The sequence below is a fragment of the Olea europaea genome, chromosome 3, assembly GCF_002742605.1.
Source record: "Olea europaea var. sylvestris chromosome 3, O_europaea_v1, whole genome shotgun sequence".
NCBI lineage: Eukaryota > Viridiplantae > Streptophyta > Magnoliopsida > Lamiales > Oleaceae > Olea > Olea europaea.
The window spans coordinates 12599045-12619223 of NC_036239.1; the positions used below are offsets into that span (position 1 = coordinate 12599045).

The 20179-nt window shown below is 32.8% G+C and overlaps 1 protein-coding gene and 1 long non-coding RNA gene across 6 annotated transcripts in view; one reads left to right on the plus strand and one right to left on the minus strand.

Annotated features, from left to right (window-relative positions):
- The window catches only part of LOC111386504, a 26344-nt gene extending 15882 nt beyond the window's left edge, over positions 1-10462 (plus strand). Inside the window, exons 4-5 of the long non-coding RNA XR_002701238.1 lie at positions 4992-5047; positions 10057-10462. This is a non-coding gene — a long non-coding RNA (uncharacterized LOC111386504). The remainder of the gene's footprint in view (positions 1-4991; positions 5048-10056) is intronic.
- Positions 10463-11926: 1464 nt separating this feature from the next.
- LOC111386466 (putative disease resistance RPP13-like protein 1) lies at positions 11927-19445 on the minus strand. 5 transcript variants are annotated; one of them, XM_023010954.1, is made up of 7 exons: positions 14847-19445; positions 13669-13871; positions 13392-13577; positions 13232-13287; positions 13069-13155; positions 12664-12888; positions 11927-12510 (listed from the first exon to the last, which is right to left on the minus strand). In XM_023010954.1, exon 1 carries the CDS (start codon positions 19263-19265, stop codon positions 14922-14924), a length of 4344 nt encoding a protein of 1447 aa, XP_022866722.1. In that variant the 5' UTR covers positions 19266-19445; the 3' UTR covers positions 11927-12510; positions 12664-12888; positions 13069-13155; positions 13232-13287; positions 13392-13577; positions 13669-13871; positions 14847-14921. The 5 variants fall into 5 exon arrangements, with proteins under 5 accessions (XP_022866722.1, XP_022866706.1, XP_022866713.1 ...); XM_023010938.1 differs by having other exon boundaries at positions 12601-12888; XM_023010945.1 differs by having other exon boundaries at positions 11927-12888; positions 13105-13155.
- Between the last annotated feature and the right edge of the window lie 734 nt (positions 19446-20179).

Here is a 20179-nt window from a genome sequence, read left to right on the forward strand (position 1 = left end):
TCATCTAAATTCAAATGAGTTTGAGACTATCTACAATACTATATTTGCAAATAGAAAATTTATTTGCCATCACTTATCTATTATAATATAGTTTATCTTCCAAAATAAATGCTCCGAAATAATTAAAATTCTATCTTATTTTAATAAATATTATGTTTAAACAAAAGGCAGTCTCATTAGTCAGCACTGCCTAGAATATTTAATTAAAGGGAATTATATTAATTCTTAATTCTATTTAATCTTGTTTCATTATTCCATGACGGCTTTTCCCGTAAAATGCCTCAATCCAGTATAATCTACAGTTATTTTTCCCTTATCTAAACATCACTCGGAGTCTATCAACTCGTAAAGTCAAGTAATTAAATAATACTAAAATAATCAATCCCTAAAATCAAGGAAACCTACCCTTCTTTTTCTCCAAAATCAAAGCAAATAATTATTAAAATAAACTTATTTCTTTTTTATTCATAACTATTTCTATACGCACACACCATACAAAATCAAGACAATTCCATGTACACATGTCAACATCACATCTTCCTTCCAAGTTTTAATTGAATTTGAAAACCAATTTCTTCAAATCGAAATTTCTTGATGCTGGGTCATCCAAATCGACTATTTCTCGAGCCTAAAATTCATAATTAAATACTGGCTATCCAACGAGTATAATATTAATATACTTATTTTTACTCTATCGAAATTTAATTTTGACTCAAAGTATAAGAATTTAAAATATATTACCTCTTAGTCCCTCAACTTTTGAAATAATATAATATAGATATTAAATAAATTTTTATCAAAAATTTTGGGATGTTACAATTTAGGGTCAAATTCCATAATTTAAGGGTCTGTTTTAACATTTATTTATTTATTTGTTGTTTTGAGTCAATTTAAGTGTACTTTCAGCATTTTAACTATTTTTAAGTTTTATTTAGATTTGTCTGCCGAATTAAGATTTCACTATGATTAAGATTCATTTTGACTCTTTAAATATTTGTTAAGGGTTTGAAAACCCTACGGACAATTTTTTGATAAATTATATTTCACTTTTCTCATTATTTGGTAGATTTCAATATCTCTCACGTTCATTCGACAGAAATTTGATCAATATTCGTTCTATGTTACGAACAAGACCCTTTTATTGTTATTCATGTTTCTTTCATACGTCATAACATGGAACTCGAATTAAATATTTGATTAACATATGGCATGTTGATGAATATATTTGTATAATGTATTTAGATTTGTTAATAGTTGAAGATGAAAACAAAGAAGCCTGACAGATAAAAGAAAAGGTTGGCAACCACAAGAGGCCTAATCATCGGATTAGTGTGTGGGTTCGGTCATCTCGATTATAAATCATACTAAATTACACTTATAAAGAATTAAAGCCTTCCGACATTTAAGAAACCCTCTTTTCCAGCTACACAATGAGCAATAGTTCGACCAATTATTTGGTTTCATGATCTTTTGCTCTATACGAGAAGATCCTTTTACCATCACCTGATCCAAAGGGTTCACACAAACTCTAGGATGGTCGAATTGAGTGCTCCTTGCAGTTGGAGAGGTCTTTTTACTTTATGTTTGAGATAAGAGTACATGTTGAATATAAAAATTTAAATAAATAAAGTTGCCTCTCATCTAACATTTTAAGTTCTTAAATGGGTAGCTTAAAAATGATGTCGTAGCAAGTGACTGCCTTGAGCTCCAGCCTTATTGCCATCTAAACAAAAAATCATAGACATATTAGCCAGGACGTGAAGAAAATATTAGATAAAAGATTTTAAATAAATTAAAAAAAAAATCTAAGTGGCCCAACTCCATACAAAGAAGTCTAAGTGAAATTGGATACCAAGTCAAGGATCTATTTGGAGGAAGGACGGTTTTAATATGTCACTCAATGAATTTTTATGAGTGAGCTACTCAAAACCGTTGGATGTGATTTGAATCAATGTTCGGGATTGAGGGTATTTTCTACCACTCGCTGCCCTAATTTGTCATTATGTTCAAATCATCATCTCTCTCTACGCTCCTATTTTTCTCTTTAGTTATTTGCTTTAGTATTCTCCTTTTGTGTTTACGATTTCTCCATTCTTATGTGAGTGATTCAAAGAGATAGTTGGAACATGTGGCTTCTTGTGTGGTCCAATTACTATAGCAAGAGATTTGGGTTCGACTTATGAATGTTTTTTGTGAGACAAGGGTCTAAAATTTCTCTTTACCCTAGTTATTACTAATGCTTGATAAGTGTACTTTATGTGTTTATCTAGACTTTTATTCTTATTTATTGGTAGATTGATCGAATGTCTACTTAATTTAAGTTTAAATTAACTGATTTAAAAACATTTGGATGAAATTGGAGTGAAATATGTGAAATTAGAGCATAATTGAAGTTATTTCAAAGTAATTAAAGACTATCCGAGTTGCAATCAATCAATAGGAAGTATTAAGGGGTAATCTGAGGAAATTCATATGATAAGAGATTTAAATTCGACAATTGAAAATTTTATTTGAGGACTAAATTGAAAATTTTGAAGACTTTCAAGGGATCGATAATAATGATTTTGGAATGTATTGGACGAAATTTTGTGGAATTGAAGATGAAGGAATAAAGATGAAATAAAAAAGGATTCAAGCTGAATGAACACAAAGAGTTGGGGACCAAAATTGAACGTGACTAAAAAAGTTGGGCCTGGATTGCAACCCTTGACAGCAAATGCCGAACGGACCTTGATGCAATCATATGGACCTTTTCCGGGTTTTGCAATGGGCCACATTTTTACCCAATTTTTTTAGTCTATAAATACGTGTCTTACTTCAACAATTAGAAGAGCCTTTTGGGATACAAGATTCACAATAATTACAAGGAAAAGAGAGCCCAAAAAACAAGAAAAACTCAAAGAATCAATCAGGAAGCTATGTTTTCAAGGTTTTTCAAGAAAAAATTTAATTCTTGGTACAAAATCTTCACATTTTTTATGTTTTTCCCTGAAATTCGGTGATGTAATCTAATTATTTCTTTTACTTTTATTCTTCAAAAATATGTAGTTAAACAATTAATTAGGACAAACAGTGTAACATAGTTTAGACTTTAATCTTAATTTTGAAATTTTAATTTTCAATTGATGCTTGTGTTGACTTTATCTTTAACGTTTAGAACATAACAAACAAGTTAATATTATTTTCTAACAATTGATTTTAAATGATAATAGTTTTTAAAGCATCATTGTTAAAATATAATGCACCAATTTATCTTACATTTACTGAATTTTGAATCACTACATTGTCATTATCATATGTTGAACATATAATATAGTAATATACATTACAATGAGAGTAGCTTTTTATGACATTCATTTACAGCATGCATTTTAGGTATGTTGTGAAAGGTCTCTTTTTGGGCCGTACCGTAAATATGTGCTGTAATAATTCAATTACTTAAAGTATTTACGGCATATATTTAAGGCACGCCGTAATAATCGAAACCCAAAACAAAAGAAATATTCAATTCTTCAGAAGTGGGATTTCTTCATAGAAGAAAATAAATGTTCAAAAAAGCAGGTTTTTTCCTCCCACATTTGTCCTCCAGAGTCCAAGCCCAGATAATGGAAAATTAAAACCCATACCAGCCCAAACCCTTCCCCATTCCCCCAATTGTTCCTGTGACTCTCAATTCAACCAAGCCGCAGGCGATTCGTTCAAGTTTTCAGCCGTTGGAATTCTTAATTTTTGCAGTGAAGGCATGGCTTAGTCGTGAATTTTCAGAAGTCATTTTGGTGAGATTTGTTGCGTTTTTGTGAAAATTCAGATCAAATTTTTAATGCCAAGTGATTTGCTGTGTGCAATTTAGAAGATAAACATTGCCTTCCAGAAAGAGAAGGCCATGTATGTGCCCTCTAGAACTTCTTATGGTATCATTTTTTTTTTTTTTTTGTTAAAATAAATGCACCCTTAATTTATTCCACTACAATTCAATAGAGCCTGAAGGTCGATGGGTAAAAGAGAATTTGTACAACGACATTATCTAAGGTTAACATTCAATGACATTATCCAAGTGATTTCACTCAGCCCATTGAACCTGGTGTTGAGGTTGAGGTTACCATTGCTGATTTTTAGACTTGACTTGCCTTGTCTCGGATGTATTTCTATCTTTTGTTAGCGGCAAATTCTGTGCTTGATGAACTTGCATTTCAACCGTAGATGGGTATTGTAATAATGTTATGATAGGAGTTCTGCTATACAGATTTGGATTCGAATGGGAACTTGGTTATTTAATGTTTATTCGTTAGACCGATTAATGCATATTACTTTCTAAATGATCTAATAATTGAACTGTAGCATTATTTTATATCAGAATGATCATTGGCAGGAATGAGAGAATACATTAATGATATTTGATATGTTAAAGAGTGGACATATTAAACAAGCTTTTTGTATTCTTAATTCTCTCATTCCTGCCAATGATCAATAGCACGAGTCTTTGATTGTGCCTAAACATAGGGTAAACTTGGTTTTAAGGTACTTATTTTCCGTTCAAACTCGCTTTTATTTAGAAGCAAAGTTACTATCTATGACCCTAAGCGTTTAAGCATGGCCAAAGGAAATGGTTTTTAATTTTATTACATGAAGATTTATCGAAGGAATTGTGTAATTTCTTGTTAATATGCAGAATTAAACATTTCTTTGTGCTTTTTAAGTATTTGCACTTGAATCTTTATTGATATATTATAATTTTTTTCTTCTGTTTTACGCTTTTTTTTTTTTTTTTTAAAATATCTTTCACTACAACAAAGATTTTGCAGGATGTTGTTGATTTTTCAAGCGGTTTAAAGTTACGTGAGTATTAAATTCACACGTTTAGTTCTCATCTCTGTGTTCATTCAAATTATTATATAATTACAAATAATGACGAAATTCATTTTGTTTCCTACTAGAACGAGCGTATACTAAATTTAATTTCTTAACCAAGTTCTCAATTACTTTTTCAACAGATTGCAGTGGTGTTGAGGAGGTTCTAACTGTTCCAATTTCACCTATTTTATTTCAGGTTAAAATTTATTTTTTGCAATTTTAGTGTGTGAAACTTTATTATTAAAATGGCTTACCTAATTGGAACCTAATTTCTATGATGTCCTAATATAATCGTATTTCACTTCATTTTTACCGTGCTTTAATAGATTATAACTCAATAGTGTTGGTATATATTATCATGAATAAAGATTGGGTACGCTAATCAAGGTTATCTTGTTCTCTTAAATTTAGAGTATTTAAAATATTTCCATATATGCCTTTTAGATGATTTATTTAGCATAATTTGTATAGAGTTTCAAGGCGTATCAACATGGTGCAGGAAAATTTGTATATATGGTGCAAGCCAATGGGGGGAATCCAGGAAAAGTCATATGCCCTTGCAAATGTTGCAAAAACCTATTCCACTAACATTTTGATATAATGTATGAGCATCTAATTAGTAATGGCATGAATCTTACATATACTACCTGGGTGTTTCATGGGGAAAAATCGAATGTAGCATCATCGCCTCCTCAAGATGTAGAAAATTTAGAGACTTATAGGATGTATAGAAATGCATTTTTTTCAAGATCACAATATTGTGGAACTAGAAAATGAAGATAAAGAGAAAGAATTTTCAAATTTATATGACAGTGTGCCTTAAAAAAGACATATTCTTTGTTTAATGGTATCCATAACCTAAAAGATGTTTACCTCAAAATAATACTCTTATATGTTACAAATTGTGTGTGATTTCCAAAGAGAGCAATAACACAATTTACTTTTCAATAGACTATCATGTGATTAAAGAGAAACTAAGATTGATAAAAATCATCTATGAAGACTATATTTGTTGAAATCTATATCAAGAGAACACAAAACATGTTTTTACCAAAATAATATTTGAATATATTGATGTATAAGACATGGATGACTCGATACAAGAATATTCATTTATTGAAATCGGGGGAGCAATTGTACACTTTTTTCTTAGCTCAAGTTTGTCCCATTGTAATATGTCATTCAAGGGGGAGTATTGCAAATTATATATTTATTAATAAATGACCATTATACCCCTACAACCCTTGTTATTATGACTGTTGTATCCCTTGCGATCCTAAATTCCTTTTTATAAATGCTTTGATTCTCAATGAAATACATGTCGTTGATATCACATATGCAAGCTTAATCATCAAAATACGCATGCATTTGTGTTAAAATTGTGTAAAAATTAGCCTAGTAATTAAGTTCGGCTCATTTTTATAACTAAAAAAAAGGCAAATTGAGCCCAACAAACATTAAATTAGTCCAAATCACCCAAACCCATGAATTATATACAACAATTTATAGGGTTTTGGCATTTAGAAAAATAAAAAATCAAAATAAATGTTTCGTAAAGTTGTAAACTATTCATATCGAGATTGTGCCTCATTCTTCTTTGGCCTTCTTTTATTTTTACTAGCAAGTGATAATAGTAATTTATAATTTTAGATTGTTGATGGCTATGATGATTAGTGGGAGGTTGACAATGATATTTTACCATTTACAAGGGGTAATAAAAATTTTCCAATTGAAATAGGGGAGCTCAATAAGATGATTTTGCATCGAATGACACGGAAGATGACATGGATGAGGAAGAGGAAATTGAATTAGAATTCAATAAAGAGGTAGACAAGATTTATGATTTTTTGAGTCGGTGTTCGTGTCTAAACTATTTGTAGGAACTAATTATCAAATAATTACAGTATTTATGATTTTAAGCAATATATTTTTATTGAGATTTTGGAAAAATATGTATAAAGTTTAAGTAATTGTAGTATTTATGATTTTGAACAATATATATTTTTATATTTGAAATATATATATAAAGCTCAAATAATGAAGTATTTTATGTATTTATTATGTTAAATTACTTTTAAAATAATATTAAAAATCGAAATATGTATAATTACACATTTTGTATAGGCAGCATATCCTTGTAATGTTTATTACTTGATTGAAATGTATTATCATGCATTGCGCATTTAGAATCTTGGGTAGGATTAAGGGAGTGTGGTTGGTAGGATTACATGGGCGATAAAAGCAGCGAGAGCAAGCAAGGTAAGGATTGGGAAAGGTTGTAATGTTTTTATTTTTCTTTAGTAATTTGTTTGATAAAGCTTTGATAAAATTTATCAGCATAAGCAATCATATTTTAATTTTAAACAAGTATTTCATGAAATTCATATTTTCTTTTTATCAATTTTTTAACCAAGTATTATATCAAAATATATCCCCCCTTTGATGATCATTATTTTGCCAAAAGAACATTTTGAATAGTGGTTTTTATTATGTGAATGTGATTAAAAATAAATATGTAGAAAAAAAGTTTTTGAATAATGATTGTCCAATAGGGGCTTAATCAAAATCTACTTTCTTTTCATTTTTATTTTTTTTTTTAATATCAAAAGCTTTGTAAAAAAGGGGGGAAAACAAAAAGAAGAAACCCTTAACAGGGTGGACAACGCCACGGACAATTTACGATTTTCCTTTTTTCTTTATTTTTTATTGAAATTAAGTCCCTATTTGGTTTAGCCAAATTTAAATTTTTAGTAGATTTTGATATAAGTTGGTGAAAAGTGTTGTTGGAAAGTTATTAAACATTATGAATGCCATAAACTAAATAATTAAAATTACTTGTTGATTTTATATTAAATTTTTATCAACTTTAACTTAACCAAATGAGTAATGTTATTCATATTCAACGTCTACGGTCATCATCCTTATGTAACAGTTTGTTATTTGAAATATCAGCTTATTATTTGAAACAACAAGATTATAGAAATTTAATGCCTCATATTACATGCTGTCACATAGGATAGTTACTGTAGTTGTTGACTATGAATTGCATTATTCGGTTTGAATAGGAGATAAGTATTTAACCATTTCTTCTATTAAAAAATAGTGTAGAATATAGATTTTAACTTGCACACTTAATAAAAAAGTGAGTGCCATCACAATGCAAATTTAGAAGAAACCAAATCAAATCAAACCAAACCATTGGTCTTGGTCCGGGTCAAGACCTCACATGGTAGGATTAAAATCTAAAGAGTAAATCACACCAACTATGATTCTTATAGACCCAGTCAAATAATAATGACCATAATTTCCCCCAATCTCCAGGATTTATTGGGTCCCACCTTCGACAAACTTATGAACATTCTGATATGAAATGTTGGAAAAACAATTGGAAATGGTCATCAACGTGTTTAATTTTATTTTTATGCTTACTAAAAAGTTGAGTTAAGTTTATTTAAACAAGTCATACATAAATTTATATGTTGCAACCTCAAAAAATTATTAATCTAAGTGTAAATATCAGTTTCAACATAATTTTTACTCAATCATGGATAACATCTAGTTAAGAAGTTAATAGATCAAGATCACAAATAAATTAGTCAGTTAAAGTCAATTTAACTAAACAAAAATCAACTAGAAAAAAGTTGTGTTGGGTTAAAACCAAAAGAAATCAAGGTTAGATGTATTTGTATTTAATTGGAAAACAAAAATATAATAAAACTAAAAATAGAAAAAATAAAAATATATGTGCTATCGTTCTTTTTCTACTTCTCTTCTATTTTCGAACGATGTCCAAATAACCTCTTTATTAACTTTCTGAAATGAGGCCATTTTGATGTATTCTAGGATTTAGTAATAGTAAATACTATTATCTTTCTTAGTACCTTGTTATTTCAAATACTTAGTACTAAACGTGTCATAAATGTTGATTTATAGTGTTTATCGCGATCAGCAATTTCTCATAATTCTCTACTTTGAATGCTAGCAAGCGTCCCAGAATGGACACATTAATTTTTCAATCTACTCTTTATTAAAGTTTTTACACACTGCTAGGTCTATTATATTTTCCAACTGACATAAAAGAAATTAAAAAAAATTAGTCTAAGATTGATATGCTTATTTAATTTTGTATCGTACATTTTTCTCTATTTTTCTCATCAACTTAAATTGATAATCTATTTATAAGAGAAATGTTTTTTTTTCCTCACTCTATTTGCTATTTTCCTTTGCCCTGTTATAACAATGATAAAAATGTGAGACTGAGCATGTAAATCAATAGTCCATTTTCTATGTTTTGTTAATAAAATGTAGTTCTTCAGATTATGATCGATGAAAAAAGTTTAAAATGAACTTTTCATTTCTATTTCAAGTTTGTTGAACACGTTCTTTTGCATATGACATAAAAGCATGCTGAAAAAGAATGTAAACAAGAAATTTTGGGGGGGGGGGGGGGGGGGGGGGGGGGGGGATAATTACCAGGTTGGTACTTGATCGTCGCTTTTATGTTTTGCATATAGCCCCAATTTGCTTTACATAAAAATAAAATTTTCAGTAGATTTTGATAAAAAAAAATTTAATATAATGTACGATTGAAAAGTTATGAATTCTGTAAAGTCTGTGGCAAAAATTTAATTATTGAATTTTGACTTAAATTTTTTAATTAAATTTTATATTGAATAAAAAGTATACAATTAATCTTAATAACATATTTTATAAAATTCACAACTTTTTAATCACATATTTTATCAGCTTATTCAAAATTTACTAAAAATTTAATTTTAATCCCATCAAACATGAGCATAATTGTATCTCTTGTACATAAGTAGTGTTTAAAATTAAATAATATAACAAGTAAAATAGTAATTTCTATTTCTTTTTCAATAACGATAGTACTGTCAAATTCTAACCCATAGTAACGTCCCCGCGCGTTTTCTTAACATTTTCCTATTTTCACACACAGACACACGCAAGCTGGCATTCCTTTTGCTGTACAAATATAACGCATAAAGCATAAACTTTATCTTAGACCCTTCGAGCTTGTTTACAAGATGGGTTTGAAGATTTCGTTTGTGCTCTCTCTGCTTTTTCTACACAGTTCCTTTTCTTGCATCTGCCCCTTTGGAAGGTAGTAGCTCAAAAATCTTGTCTAGTTTACTCAAGTAATCAGAACAGTCCCCCACAAGGTCTATAATGTTGCATTCACTGTAGGAGAAGCAAAGAATAACTGCCACAGATCAACGATGGTCAAAGCATTTGCTGCTAAAGGAACAGTGAAAACTCCCTTCAAATCTGAAGGAACAAGAAATTTCAAGACCTTCAATTTCCAGTTCAAAGCAATCTTGTACAGGACCAGATTAACTTTCTTTAGCTCCTTCTACCACACCAGGACCAACAACTACGGGACTCATTTTGGTCCTGTCCTCGATGAAGTTATGGTTTTCCCTGCTGCTTAGATTTCAATCTATCTGCATCAAGCTCGAAGAAGGCATGTGCTGACGAGTATTATGGAATTATAGCAATGGTCATTTGTCATTTTTTTTAATGTAGGTTAAGCATAATGAGGCGCCCTACATTCTGATGTGTGGGAAGTACTAAGTATTTGCTGTTTTTTGTTTGCATCGTGTACCCTTCAGTTGTTATCTTGTTGGCTCAAATACATGGTACACAGAAAATATTTTGATAACTGATATATTATTAATCTGGCCGAGTCATTCTGATAATGCTAAGTTAGGCTTCATCTTAAAATGCACTTTAACGTGATAGCAAAGTGGGATTCCCATTCAAGTCTCAAAATTACTCATTTATGGAAATTCTTCGAGTCTGGTGAAAATAAATTTGGTCTACACGTAGAGGAGGTTGTTGGTCTTATAATCGAATTTACAAAGAATTTATGTCAACCGTTTTCAAAAATTAAATTAACACGAAGAATTTTGCCCCCAAATGTCCGAATTTAAGCTTTAGCCTATTCACCCATTGAGCATCTACAAGTAGATTATGCTCAAATTCACTATGAAATCACCAAGTAGTACAAATGTATAAGATTTCTTTAGATTTGTCTCGCCTCTCTTTCAAACACAAAGATAAAGTAATCCATACAATTTTCTCTCTCTGATCATTTACCAAAAACAATTAGAATCAAACGTTCAAGAGATTTACAGAGAAAGACATCAATATGATAGAAAAAGAACAAGACGAGAAAACCTTAAAAGTTTCAAAAACTCGATCGATATGAAGGGTAGAGAGAGGGTATATATATATATTTGAAATGTAACCACAAATCTAATTACTACAATAGGTCAACATTTATCACAATTAAAAAATAGGAATAGAATTACCAATTATATGTAACTTATTTAGACTTTAATATATTTGGCATTGCTTATCCGAATTAATTTTGGTAGTCTTCTAAGACTTGATTAATTTCAAACAGACCCAAGTAATTTGGTAACATTCAAATTTACCCAATAGTTTTTATGAAGTTCTTCAATTGAGAGATTAACAATTATGTAACATCACTGTTTTCAAGGATGGACAATTTTTGATATACAATAATATATATAAAGATATGCTGTTAGGGAACATCTCCAAAAATGCACAATTCTTTGTACGGAGATGATCAATTGTAGGAAGAACACCAATTTCTGCAATAGACGAAAGCTGAGGACCTCATTTAACCTCGAATGTTAGTAGGTTGACTTGGCTTTGCACAATATTATCATATGACCAAAAAGTCACTAGGTCCTTACAATCATCACTTTTCAAAATTTTCAAGTTGCATGAATGCATTGTTAATTGAAGTCATACCAACTATATTCTTCAATTTTAAATTGGTTAGGGTGGTTAAATTGTGCATACCATTTAACACCTCTTCACTACACCCTTCTACTTATAGTTCACAAATAGAAATAACAATTTTGGAATCTTTATCAATTTGGGAGGTTCTTTTATGCAATACATCTCTAGGAATTTAATTTCCCCATTCACTTCAAGTGTTAATCCAAGCCATTCCTCCCATTTTGGCATGTCCTCAAAAGTCAAAGTCTCCAGTGATTTGGATAGTAATTCCCCACAACACATATTTCCATAAAATTCCTCTATAATTACTTTAATTTGATTCTTGCTCAAGTCTTTACACAAGGGTAGATACTCTAGTGTTGGTAAAGAGATGCACTTTTTACAATATCGGAGCCAATCTTCAAAATTGGGTTACTCCAATTATACTAACAAATGAGTTCAGTTACACATCATTTAAGTAATAAGCAAATTGAGTGAAGAGATATCCATCGTAGGGTTAGATAGATTTCCTTGAAAATTGTGCCCAAAACACCAGAATCACCAGCCTGAGACGATCCACGAAGTTTGGTGCCGCTAACTTGAACCAGTGATGCTTCAACTCGCACCACCACCTTACACCGACAGTGCTTGTACTCGTCTCTGCAGTCCAACTTCAGTTTCGCATGACATTTTATCTACAACTCTGATTTGCAACCCATCTTTTTGCGTTAGACTCCAGATTGGATGATCTTTCCCATAATATATTATATGCCAAATGGAAATTCATGTATCTTCCCATGCTGCTCTCCAAATTGCTCCTCCTTCGGTGTTTAACACTAATTTTTGCTCCATTATTCGCCAACGTGTTTTCGAAGCTCGGGACCACCCCTAAGACATAAAAAATGACAAAAATCAACAGATACTCGAGCAATATATATAGGTTATGTACACTTATCAACAACATTGGCTTCAACTGACAATAAATGTTCCTGATATTGCTCGACGCTTAAAGAAAAAAAGTGTCACTAGATGATGGTTCACCGTGCTGCCCTCTCTTGCTAACTCGTGTAATAACAGAAACAATGTTTCTGTCAAATCGGATGTAAACAGCAAGCCATGAAATCCAGCGTATATCGCTAAACAGGATCCAAAGTAGCCAACTGGAGCTCACAACGAAAGATATACAAAGCGCGATGTGGATCACTGAGTTGTTAGTTGGGCCATTCATGAAACCCAGTACAGAGGAGTACAAGCTCTCAAATCATTCTGTAGACCAACATTCAGATTTATTGATCAGTATAAATAACATGAGAACACAAATGTTACTAGTTTGTTTGATATATAGTACTAGATATGAAGGGATGAGAATATCATCCAAAACTGCTCAATTTGCCTTATCAAATATGTTATACAAGTTTAAGTAGGAAAGGGATGCAATTCCCTTGCCTTGAACACCTGAAGAAGCAAGAAACAAATCCATACAATTAGTAGCACCAGAATTTTCTTGATGTTTAGGTTGTCCCTCATAATTTGCTGAAAAGAATAAGAATAATGTTTCCACATTAATAAATAGAAGACAGAAAATAGTAAAGTAAGGTACATGGTTTACCGAAGCCGTTTTCTCCTCTTTCCGGACCAATGGTTTAGACTCCACATCAATTAGAACTGATATAGAAAAAGAGAGGGTCAATTCTTTTTCCTAAAAAAAAAGGGGGAAAAGAAAAAATTCTTGCTGTACGAAAAATAGCATACATTTCTTATGTACTTACTTTCTCCATTAGTGTTAGCAAACATTTATTGTCCCTCTGCCTGACTTTTTACAATTACAGGAACCAAAGGGAAGATGCAAACAATACTTTGCAGCATGAGTGGCCATAAATTTGAGGAACCAATCTTCAAAATAGTCTCTTCTTTCCACATCTCAATTACCTTAAAAAGGGAGCTTGAAGAAGTCCCTATTGCCATATGAACATAGTAGTTTAGATTAAAAGTACTTCCTTCTCAATCATTCGAGAAACCGTAAATTCGAGTAGTAACACTGCATACCGATGAACAGAATAATGATTAAGACAGTAATGAGCTATGAGCCTCCAATCAATCTGTGAATCTCAGACTTGTTTGGCAATGGACGGCCAGACAGTAATCAGGTGTTCATAAGAGGATTAGAATTTTCACTTTTGCTTCTCTTTTCAACGGATATAGCAAGTTTTTGCATCTAGATGAGCATGGAGCTTCTGATGATGAAAAGACTGCCCAAAAATCAAGAAACGATAATAAGTATTGCAAATAAACTTATCAACTAATAAACCTCACAGAGATAGTGCATAAATTGTATGTTTTTCCATCTAGTTCCTTCTTAATATGTGTTTCCTACTAAAGAGAGAAAAATAATAATGATTGCTTTCTGTAGCAAAGTAATTTTTTAGGTGATTGAACATGGTATTAAAGCATATAAATATCTTTTGTTCTAGTCTAGCCTCCTTAAAACTATACGTGCCACATCTTTGAAAAAAAAATAAAAATATTTGCCTGCACCTAAACACGTGCCCTGAAGGTATGTAGATAAAATAAATATATTTCCGCACCTTTCTAACAGCTTAAAGTTTGAAATAAGATATTTCAAAAGTTTCTATCAAATTTAATCCAAGGTTTTGATGTAAAAAGGAACGATGGATTATAACCAGACCACTATATGAGTAAGAAAACTGACGATCTATCAAACTTATATTATTATGATTCTGCAGAAGAGAAAGATGAAGAAAGGAACGGTGAAAATGGGAAGTTACACATGCAGCAACTTGGAAGACGAATTAAGATGAACAAGAAGGAAAATAATAAAATGCATGAGGAACCTAACTGGAAAACAGAGTTTGAACAGAATTTTATGACAACGTAGGGAAAAGGAAATGGATTAAGTGAAACATTTATGAGTGATTATAGCTAGCTAAGTAGGCTATGTCACAGTCATTCATTTAACAAAGCAAATAATGAATAATTGAACTTGACAAGCTTGGAGTTGGAGTTCTAGATAAAAGCCTCAAAACAATTTAAAAGTGAAATGTTTCTCATTAAAAGCATATCGAATTTATTATCCAATAAATTGGAAATAAAACAACGTGTCATGTATAATTATCAATTACTAATTCATCATTATATGATAAATATGCATTTTTCTGAAAAATTAGCAAATAATTTGCTCAAGAAATTGCAGTTACTATACTAACCGGTGATATAATTTATTCTGGAGAGTCGAAATTGTGCTGTTTATTTCAGCAAATTGAATCTGTTACTTGAGGGTTTCATGGACGTTGATCTGGATCATGGACGGAACAGCCATCAATTCGAACGACGGGAATGTCAGCGATGATTTTCCAGTAGTCTCCTTTGTTCTTCAAACACCGTTTTTTAAGAAGCGGGCACTCTTCAATATGAAGACTCCAAAGCCTGTCAAGCTGGTCTTCCATAGGCAACGCCACAAGTTTTTGACAGCGGTAGATGTATAAATGCCGAAGTGATGTGAGGTTTTGGAAGTCCTTTGATAGACTTTCTAGATTGGGCAGGTCAGACAACGTCAATATCCTTATAGATGGAGGAAGCAAATGGTTGTTATCATCATCATTGTCGTCATTAGAGAAGGAAACCAGCTCTGGATAGCAACGACGCAATTTGAACATTTCAAGAGAGGTGATTTTGTGTAAGCCCCACCCCCCCAGGGGTTTTAGATTCCCACAATTATAGAATGAAAGAACCGTCATATTTGGAGGAAATTTCCTTTGAGGAAAGGGCTCTACTAATAAAGGACAACGCGATACTGACAGCTTTTCAAGGGATGAAATTAGTTCCATCCGATCAGGTAAGGACTTCAATTGTTGACAATCATCTATGTGAAGAATTTTTAAATTGGGAGTGGGCAAGCCTCCAGGGGGAAACGACTCCAGACCATCACAAGAATATATACGTAGCCAATGAAGACTTGTGTAATTGTGAACTGATCCCAGTAAATTTGTCAAATTAAAATTCACCCTCTTTTCGACCAAAAGAAATTCAAGTGAGGTGTTGCAATCCTGTAGCTTCATCATGGTTTTCAATGAGGAACAATTCCTGATTTCTAATTTTTTTAGACAAGATATGCTATTGGGAACAAGCTCTAGAGATTCACATTTCTGTATGCAAAGGTCTCTAAGAACTGGAAGAGCATCAATGTCTCTAAGGGTCAAGAGCTTAGGACACATGTTAACAAATAGCCGTCGTAGGTTGACTAGGCTTTGAGCAATACGATCACTTGGCCATAGAGTCTCAAGGTCGTTACAATCACGAACTTCCAAATTTTCAAGTGCAAAAGGAAACTGCATAAATGCTTTTGAAACTGAAGTCAATCTGAAAATTTTTTCCAAATTTAATTGGGTTAAAGATTCCAAATTGTGCATGTGACTTAGCACCACCTCATTACACGCTTTCACTTGTAGTTCACGAAGGGATGGCAATGAGAGAATTGGTAACTTGACCAATTTTGGACATTGTCGTATGCACAATTTAGAGAGCTGAGGAAATCTGATAACACCTTCTACTTCATGTGTTAATCCAAGCCATTCCTCCCAATCTGGCATGTCCTCAATAGTCAGCCTCTCTAGCGTTGGAAAAGGGCCCTTATCTCCATAAAATTCAGCTCCTATCACTTTTACTCGATCCATCCCTTCAATGCTCAATTCACAAAGGGATGGCAGTGAGGGAATTGGCAACTTGACCAATTTGGGACATCGTCGTATGTACAATTTAGAGAGCTGAGGAAATCTGACAATACCTTCTACTTCATGTGTTAATCCAAGCCATTCCTCCCAATCTGGCATGTTCTCAATAGTCAGCCTCTCTAGCGCAGGAAAAGGGCCTTTATCTCCATAAAATTCAGCTCCTATCACTTTTACTCGATCCATCCCTTTAATGCTCAATTCACAAAGGGATGGCAGTGAGGGAATCGGTAACTTGACCAATTTGGGACATCGTCGCATGCACAATTTAGAGAGCTGAGGAAATCTGACACCACCTTCTACTTCATGTGTTAATCCAAGCCATTCCTCCCAATCTGGCATGTCCTCAAAAGTCAGCCTCTCTAGCGCTGGAAAAGAGCCTTTATCTCCATAAAATTCAGCTCCTATCACTTTTACTCGACCCATCTCTGCAATGCTCAATTCTCTTAGCGAAGGTAGTTGCCCTAATGATGGTAAAGTCGTGCAATTTCCACAATGGAAGCTTATCTTTTCCAACTTACTGAATGATAAATCTCCAATCCAATTAGGGAATTTTGAACCTCCATAAAAAACAATTTTAAGACTTTTCAAGTTATAATGAGGCTCTAAAGCATTAAGCACATCGAGTTCTAGAATTTCATTTCGGGAATCACCAAGCTTGCCACTCCATGCCAACCTTACCTTGGTAAGGCTTGGATTATACCTTAGCCTAGCATCAATTGCTTCCTGAACATTTACCACATTTTGCAATTCCTCAATAGAAATTTTACCTTGTAGAAGTGATAGATTCCTCAAATCCTTTAACCTCCCACTACTTTTGCTCACAATCATCTTGGGTAATGTCTGCAAACTTTTTAGTTGAGCGATTCCTTGAGGCATCTCATTTAATTCATCAGTACCAGCAATGTCCAGATAGAAAAGATTAATGAGGTTTTCCATGCTGGCAGGTAATTTTGTAAGTCTGTAGCATCCTCTTAGAATCAACACTTGTAAATTGATAAGGTTGCTCACAGATTCAGGCAAGCACTTCAATAAAGTTTCAGCTAGGTCTAGGTACCGTAGATGTTTTAAATCACCAATAGAATTTGGCAACTCATATATCGTATAACCACTTAATGATAGAACTCTTAAGCAGTGCAATTTCGGCAATATTTCAAGCGAAACTTTGTGGGGAAATAAACTTTCAGGATACCACTGCTGAATGGGTAAGGGTAAAAATGTTCTTAAGCTTCGAACTTTCTTCAGAAAATTAAATCTTTGGTACATTTCATATTCATGGGGAATGAATGACAAGTGACGGACATTTTCAGATATACTGCTGGGAAGATTTTCCTTCAACTCATCGTCCATCCTCAAACATTTTTCTCCATCAACAAATGTAGCTAGATCATTAAGGAGATCATGCATCACATAATATGAAGCATTGGCACTTGATCTTTGGAAGAATGATCTCGCAAACAGTTCGTCGAAATATTTACTGCCTACTTGTGTTAGCATCTCTCTTTGTGATACTTGCAAAAAACCTTCTGCTATCCAAAGGTACACTAGCTTGGACTTGTCAAACTCGAAGTCTTTAGGAAACAGAGCACAATAAGCAAAGCATCTTTTCAGTTGTGGACGCAGATATTGGTAACTCAGTTTTAAAGAAGGAAGAATTTTACTTTTGTCTTCTGCCATCCAATTCTCACTATTCAATACATCCTCCCATTCATTAGGACTACCCATTGTCCGCAGAAGCCCTCCAAGTGCCTTTAGTGCCAGTGGCAAGTTTCCACATTTTTCCACCACGGCCTTACCAATATCTCTTAGATCTGGACGTGCATCAAAAGTTTTGGCTTCAAGTGCATGTTGAGCTAACAATGATAAAGCATCAGTACTCGACAACACATTCAAATCATAAGCTGGACTATGAGACATGATTTTCGCCACCGAATGCTGACGAGTTGTAACGATGATTTTGCTTCCAGGTTTACTAGCCAGGAATGGACGCTTCAGGATGTCCCAATCTTCATAATATTCGTTCCAAACGTCATCTAAAACTAATAGAAATTTCTCGTTTGACAGATTTTGCTTTAGTTTCACCTGAAGCATGTTCAAATCATCATCGTTATAACTTCCAGGGGAAACCTGTTTAAGAATGGTTTTTGTAACCATTATAGCATTAAACTGATCTGAAACGCAAGCCCACGCCTTCAGATCAAATACATCCTTTAATCTGTCATCATTGTACACAAGTTGTGCAAGAGTTGTTTTGCCGACACCTCCCATGCCCACTATTGGAAGCACAGATATTGGACTATCACTTGATTCTCCCCCCAATAACATATTGAGTATATTCTCTCTGTCCATTTCCCTGCCATATACTTCAGATTCTTCAACAACTGAAGTCAGATCCAATCTTTCTGTTGTTCTGTAAGGCCTTTCGCTCACATTCTTGACCAATTCGAGTGTACTAATCTCTTTCATTAGAGTTTCCAATTGACAACTAATATCTTTCAGCTTGGAAGCCATCCCGCGATCAGACATAAAATCATGGAAAGAGAAATTAGTACAACAAGAGGGAATAAGCTTTCGTACCATACTAGTGCTTGGCCTGTTGGCTTCGTGATTTTCCTTCATTTTGCGCCGGGTAGCTTCAGTGTTCAACTCATCCACTAAGTCATCCAGATCATAAGCCAAATCCTCCAAATCCTTCAGCCACTCCTTCACAGCTTCGTTTGATGTTTGTTTGTTTTCAGCATCAGTAAGCACTGCTTTCATCATCAACAATTTCTTATGCCATTCTTTCAGCAGGGAGTCGATTCCTACACCATGCAGGAATTTCATTAGGTCGCCGGAGACCAACTTCTCAAGCAAAACAGTAATTAGTGCGCCAATAAAAACTTCTCCGATAGCCATTGTTATCTTTTTCTTAAGAAAGGAAACAATAGATGAAAGATCAAATGAAAGATAGTTTAACTTCTTGAGTAGAAATGAAAGGAAATTTTCAAGTTGTGGTGGTCGTTTCACAAACTGAGAAAGCTATCTACAAGTGCTGACAATGGTGGGGTCAATTATCAATTCACGTGGAGACAATAATTGATCGGAGAAAAAAGCACAGGTATTGGTTTCTTTGTTGCTTCCTCTGTCATTTTCTTTCCTTCTTTCTTTTTTTCATTTTTTTTTCCTTCCTCTCTTTCTTTTGATTTTATATCTAAAAAAAATAAAAATGCAATTACCTGTCGGCCCCATTATTTCTCTTTAATTTTCATTTTTCAATCCAAATATCACATGATATTTTATCATTGAACAGTTTAAAATACAGTTAATTTTTCCATCTAATCTTTCTTCTACATGCAATTATGTCAATCTTTCGATCAAAATTTTCTGTCAAAATAGTTTTATTCATAAATTTCATCCAGTTGTCGACAATCAAATGGATCATTAGGCCCTCTTTCTTGGATGAAAAATGACACAAACGGGGGCAATAATGAAAATTTGTATTTATAGTGGTGGGGGCACAAAGAATTGAACATCAATCACTACCTGAGGTGGGAACCGTGTTTGTTGAACAAATGGGCACCTTAACATGAGAAATAATGAGAATTAATAGCAAATAATTGTGATCAATCCAGTCTTTAGCCAAAATTTAATTGAATCACTCAACCTTTTACACAGGCGATGAAATCAGTAAGAGCAAGCAAGGTAATATTTTATTATTTTTATTTTTCTTTAGTACTTTGTTTGATGAAGTTTTGATAAAATTTGTCGACTTTTTAACCGATTAAATTTTAGTTTTAAACAAATATTCCATCTAATCCATAACTTTAATT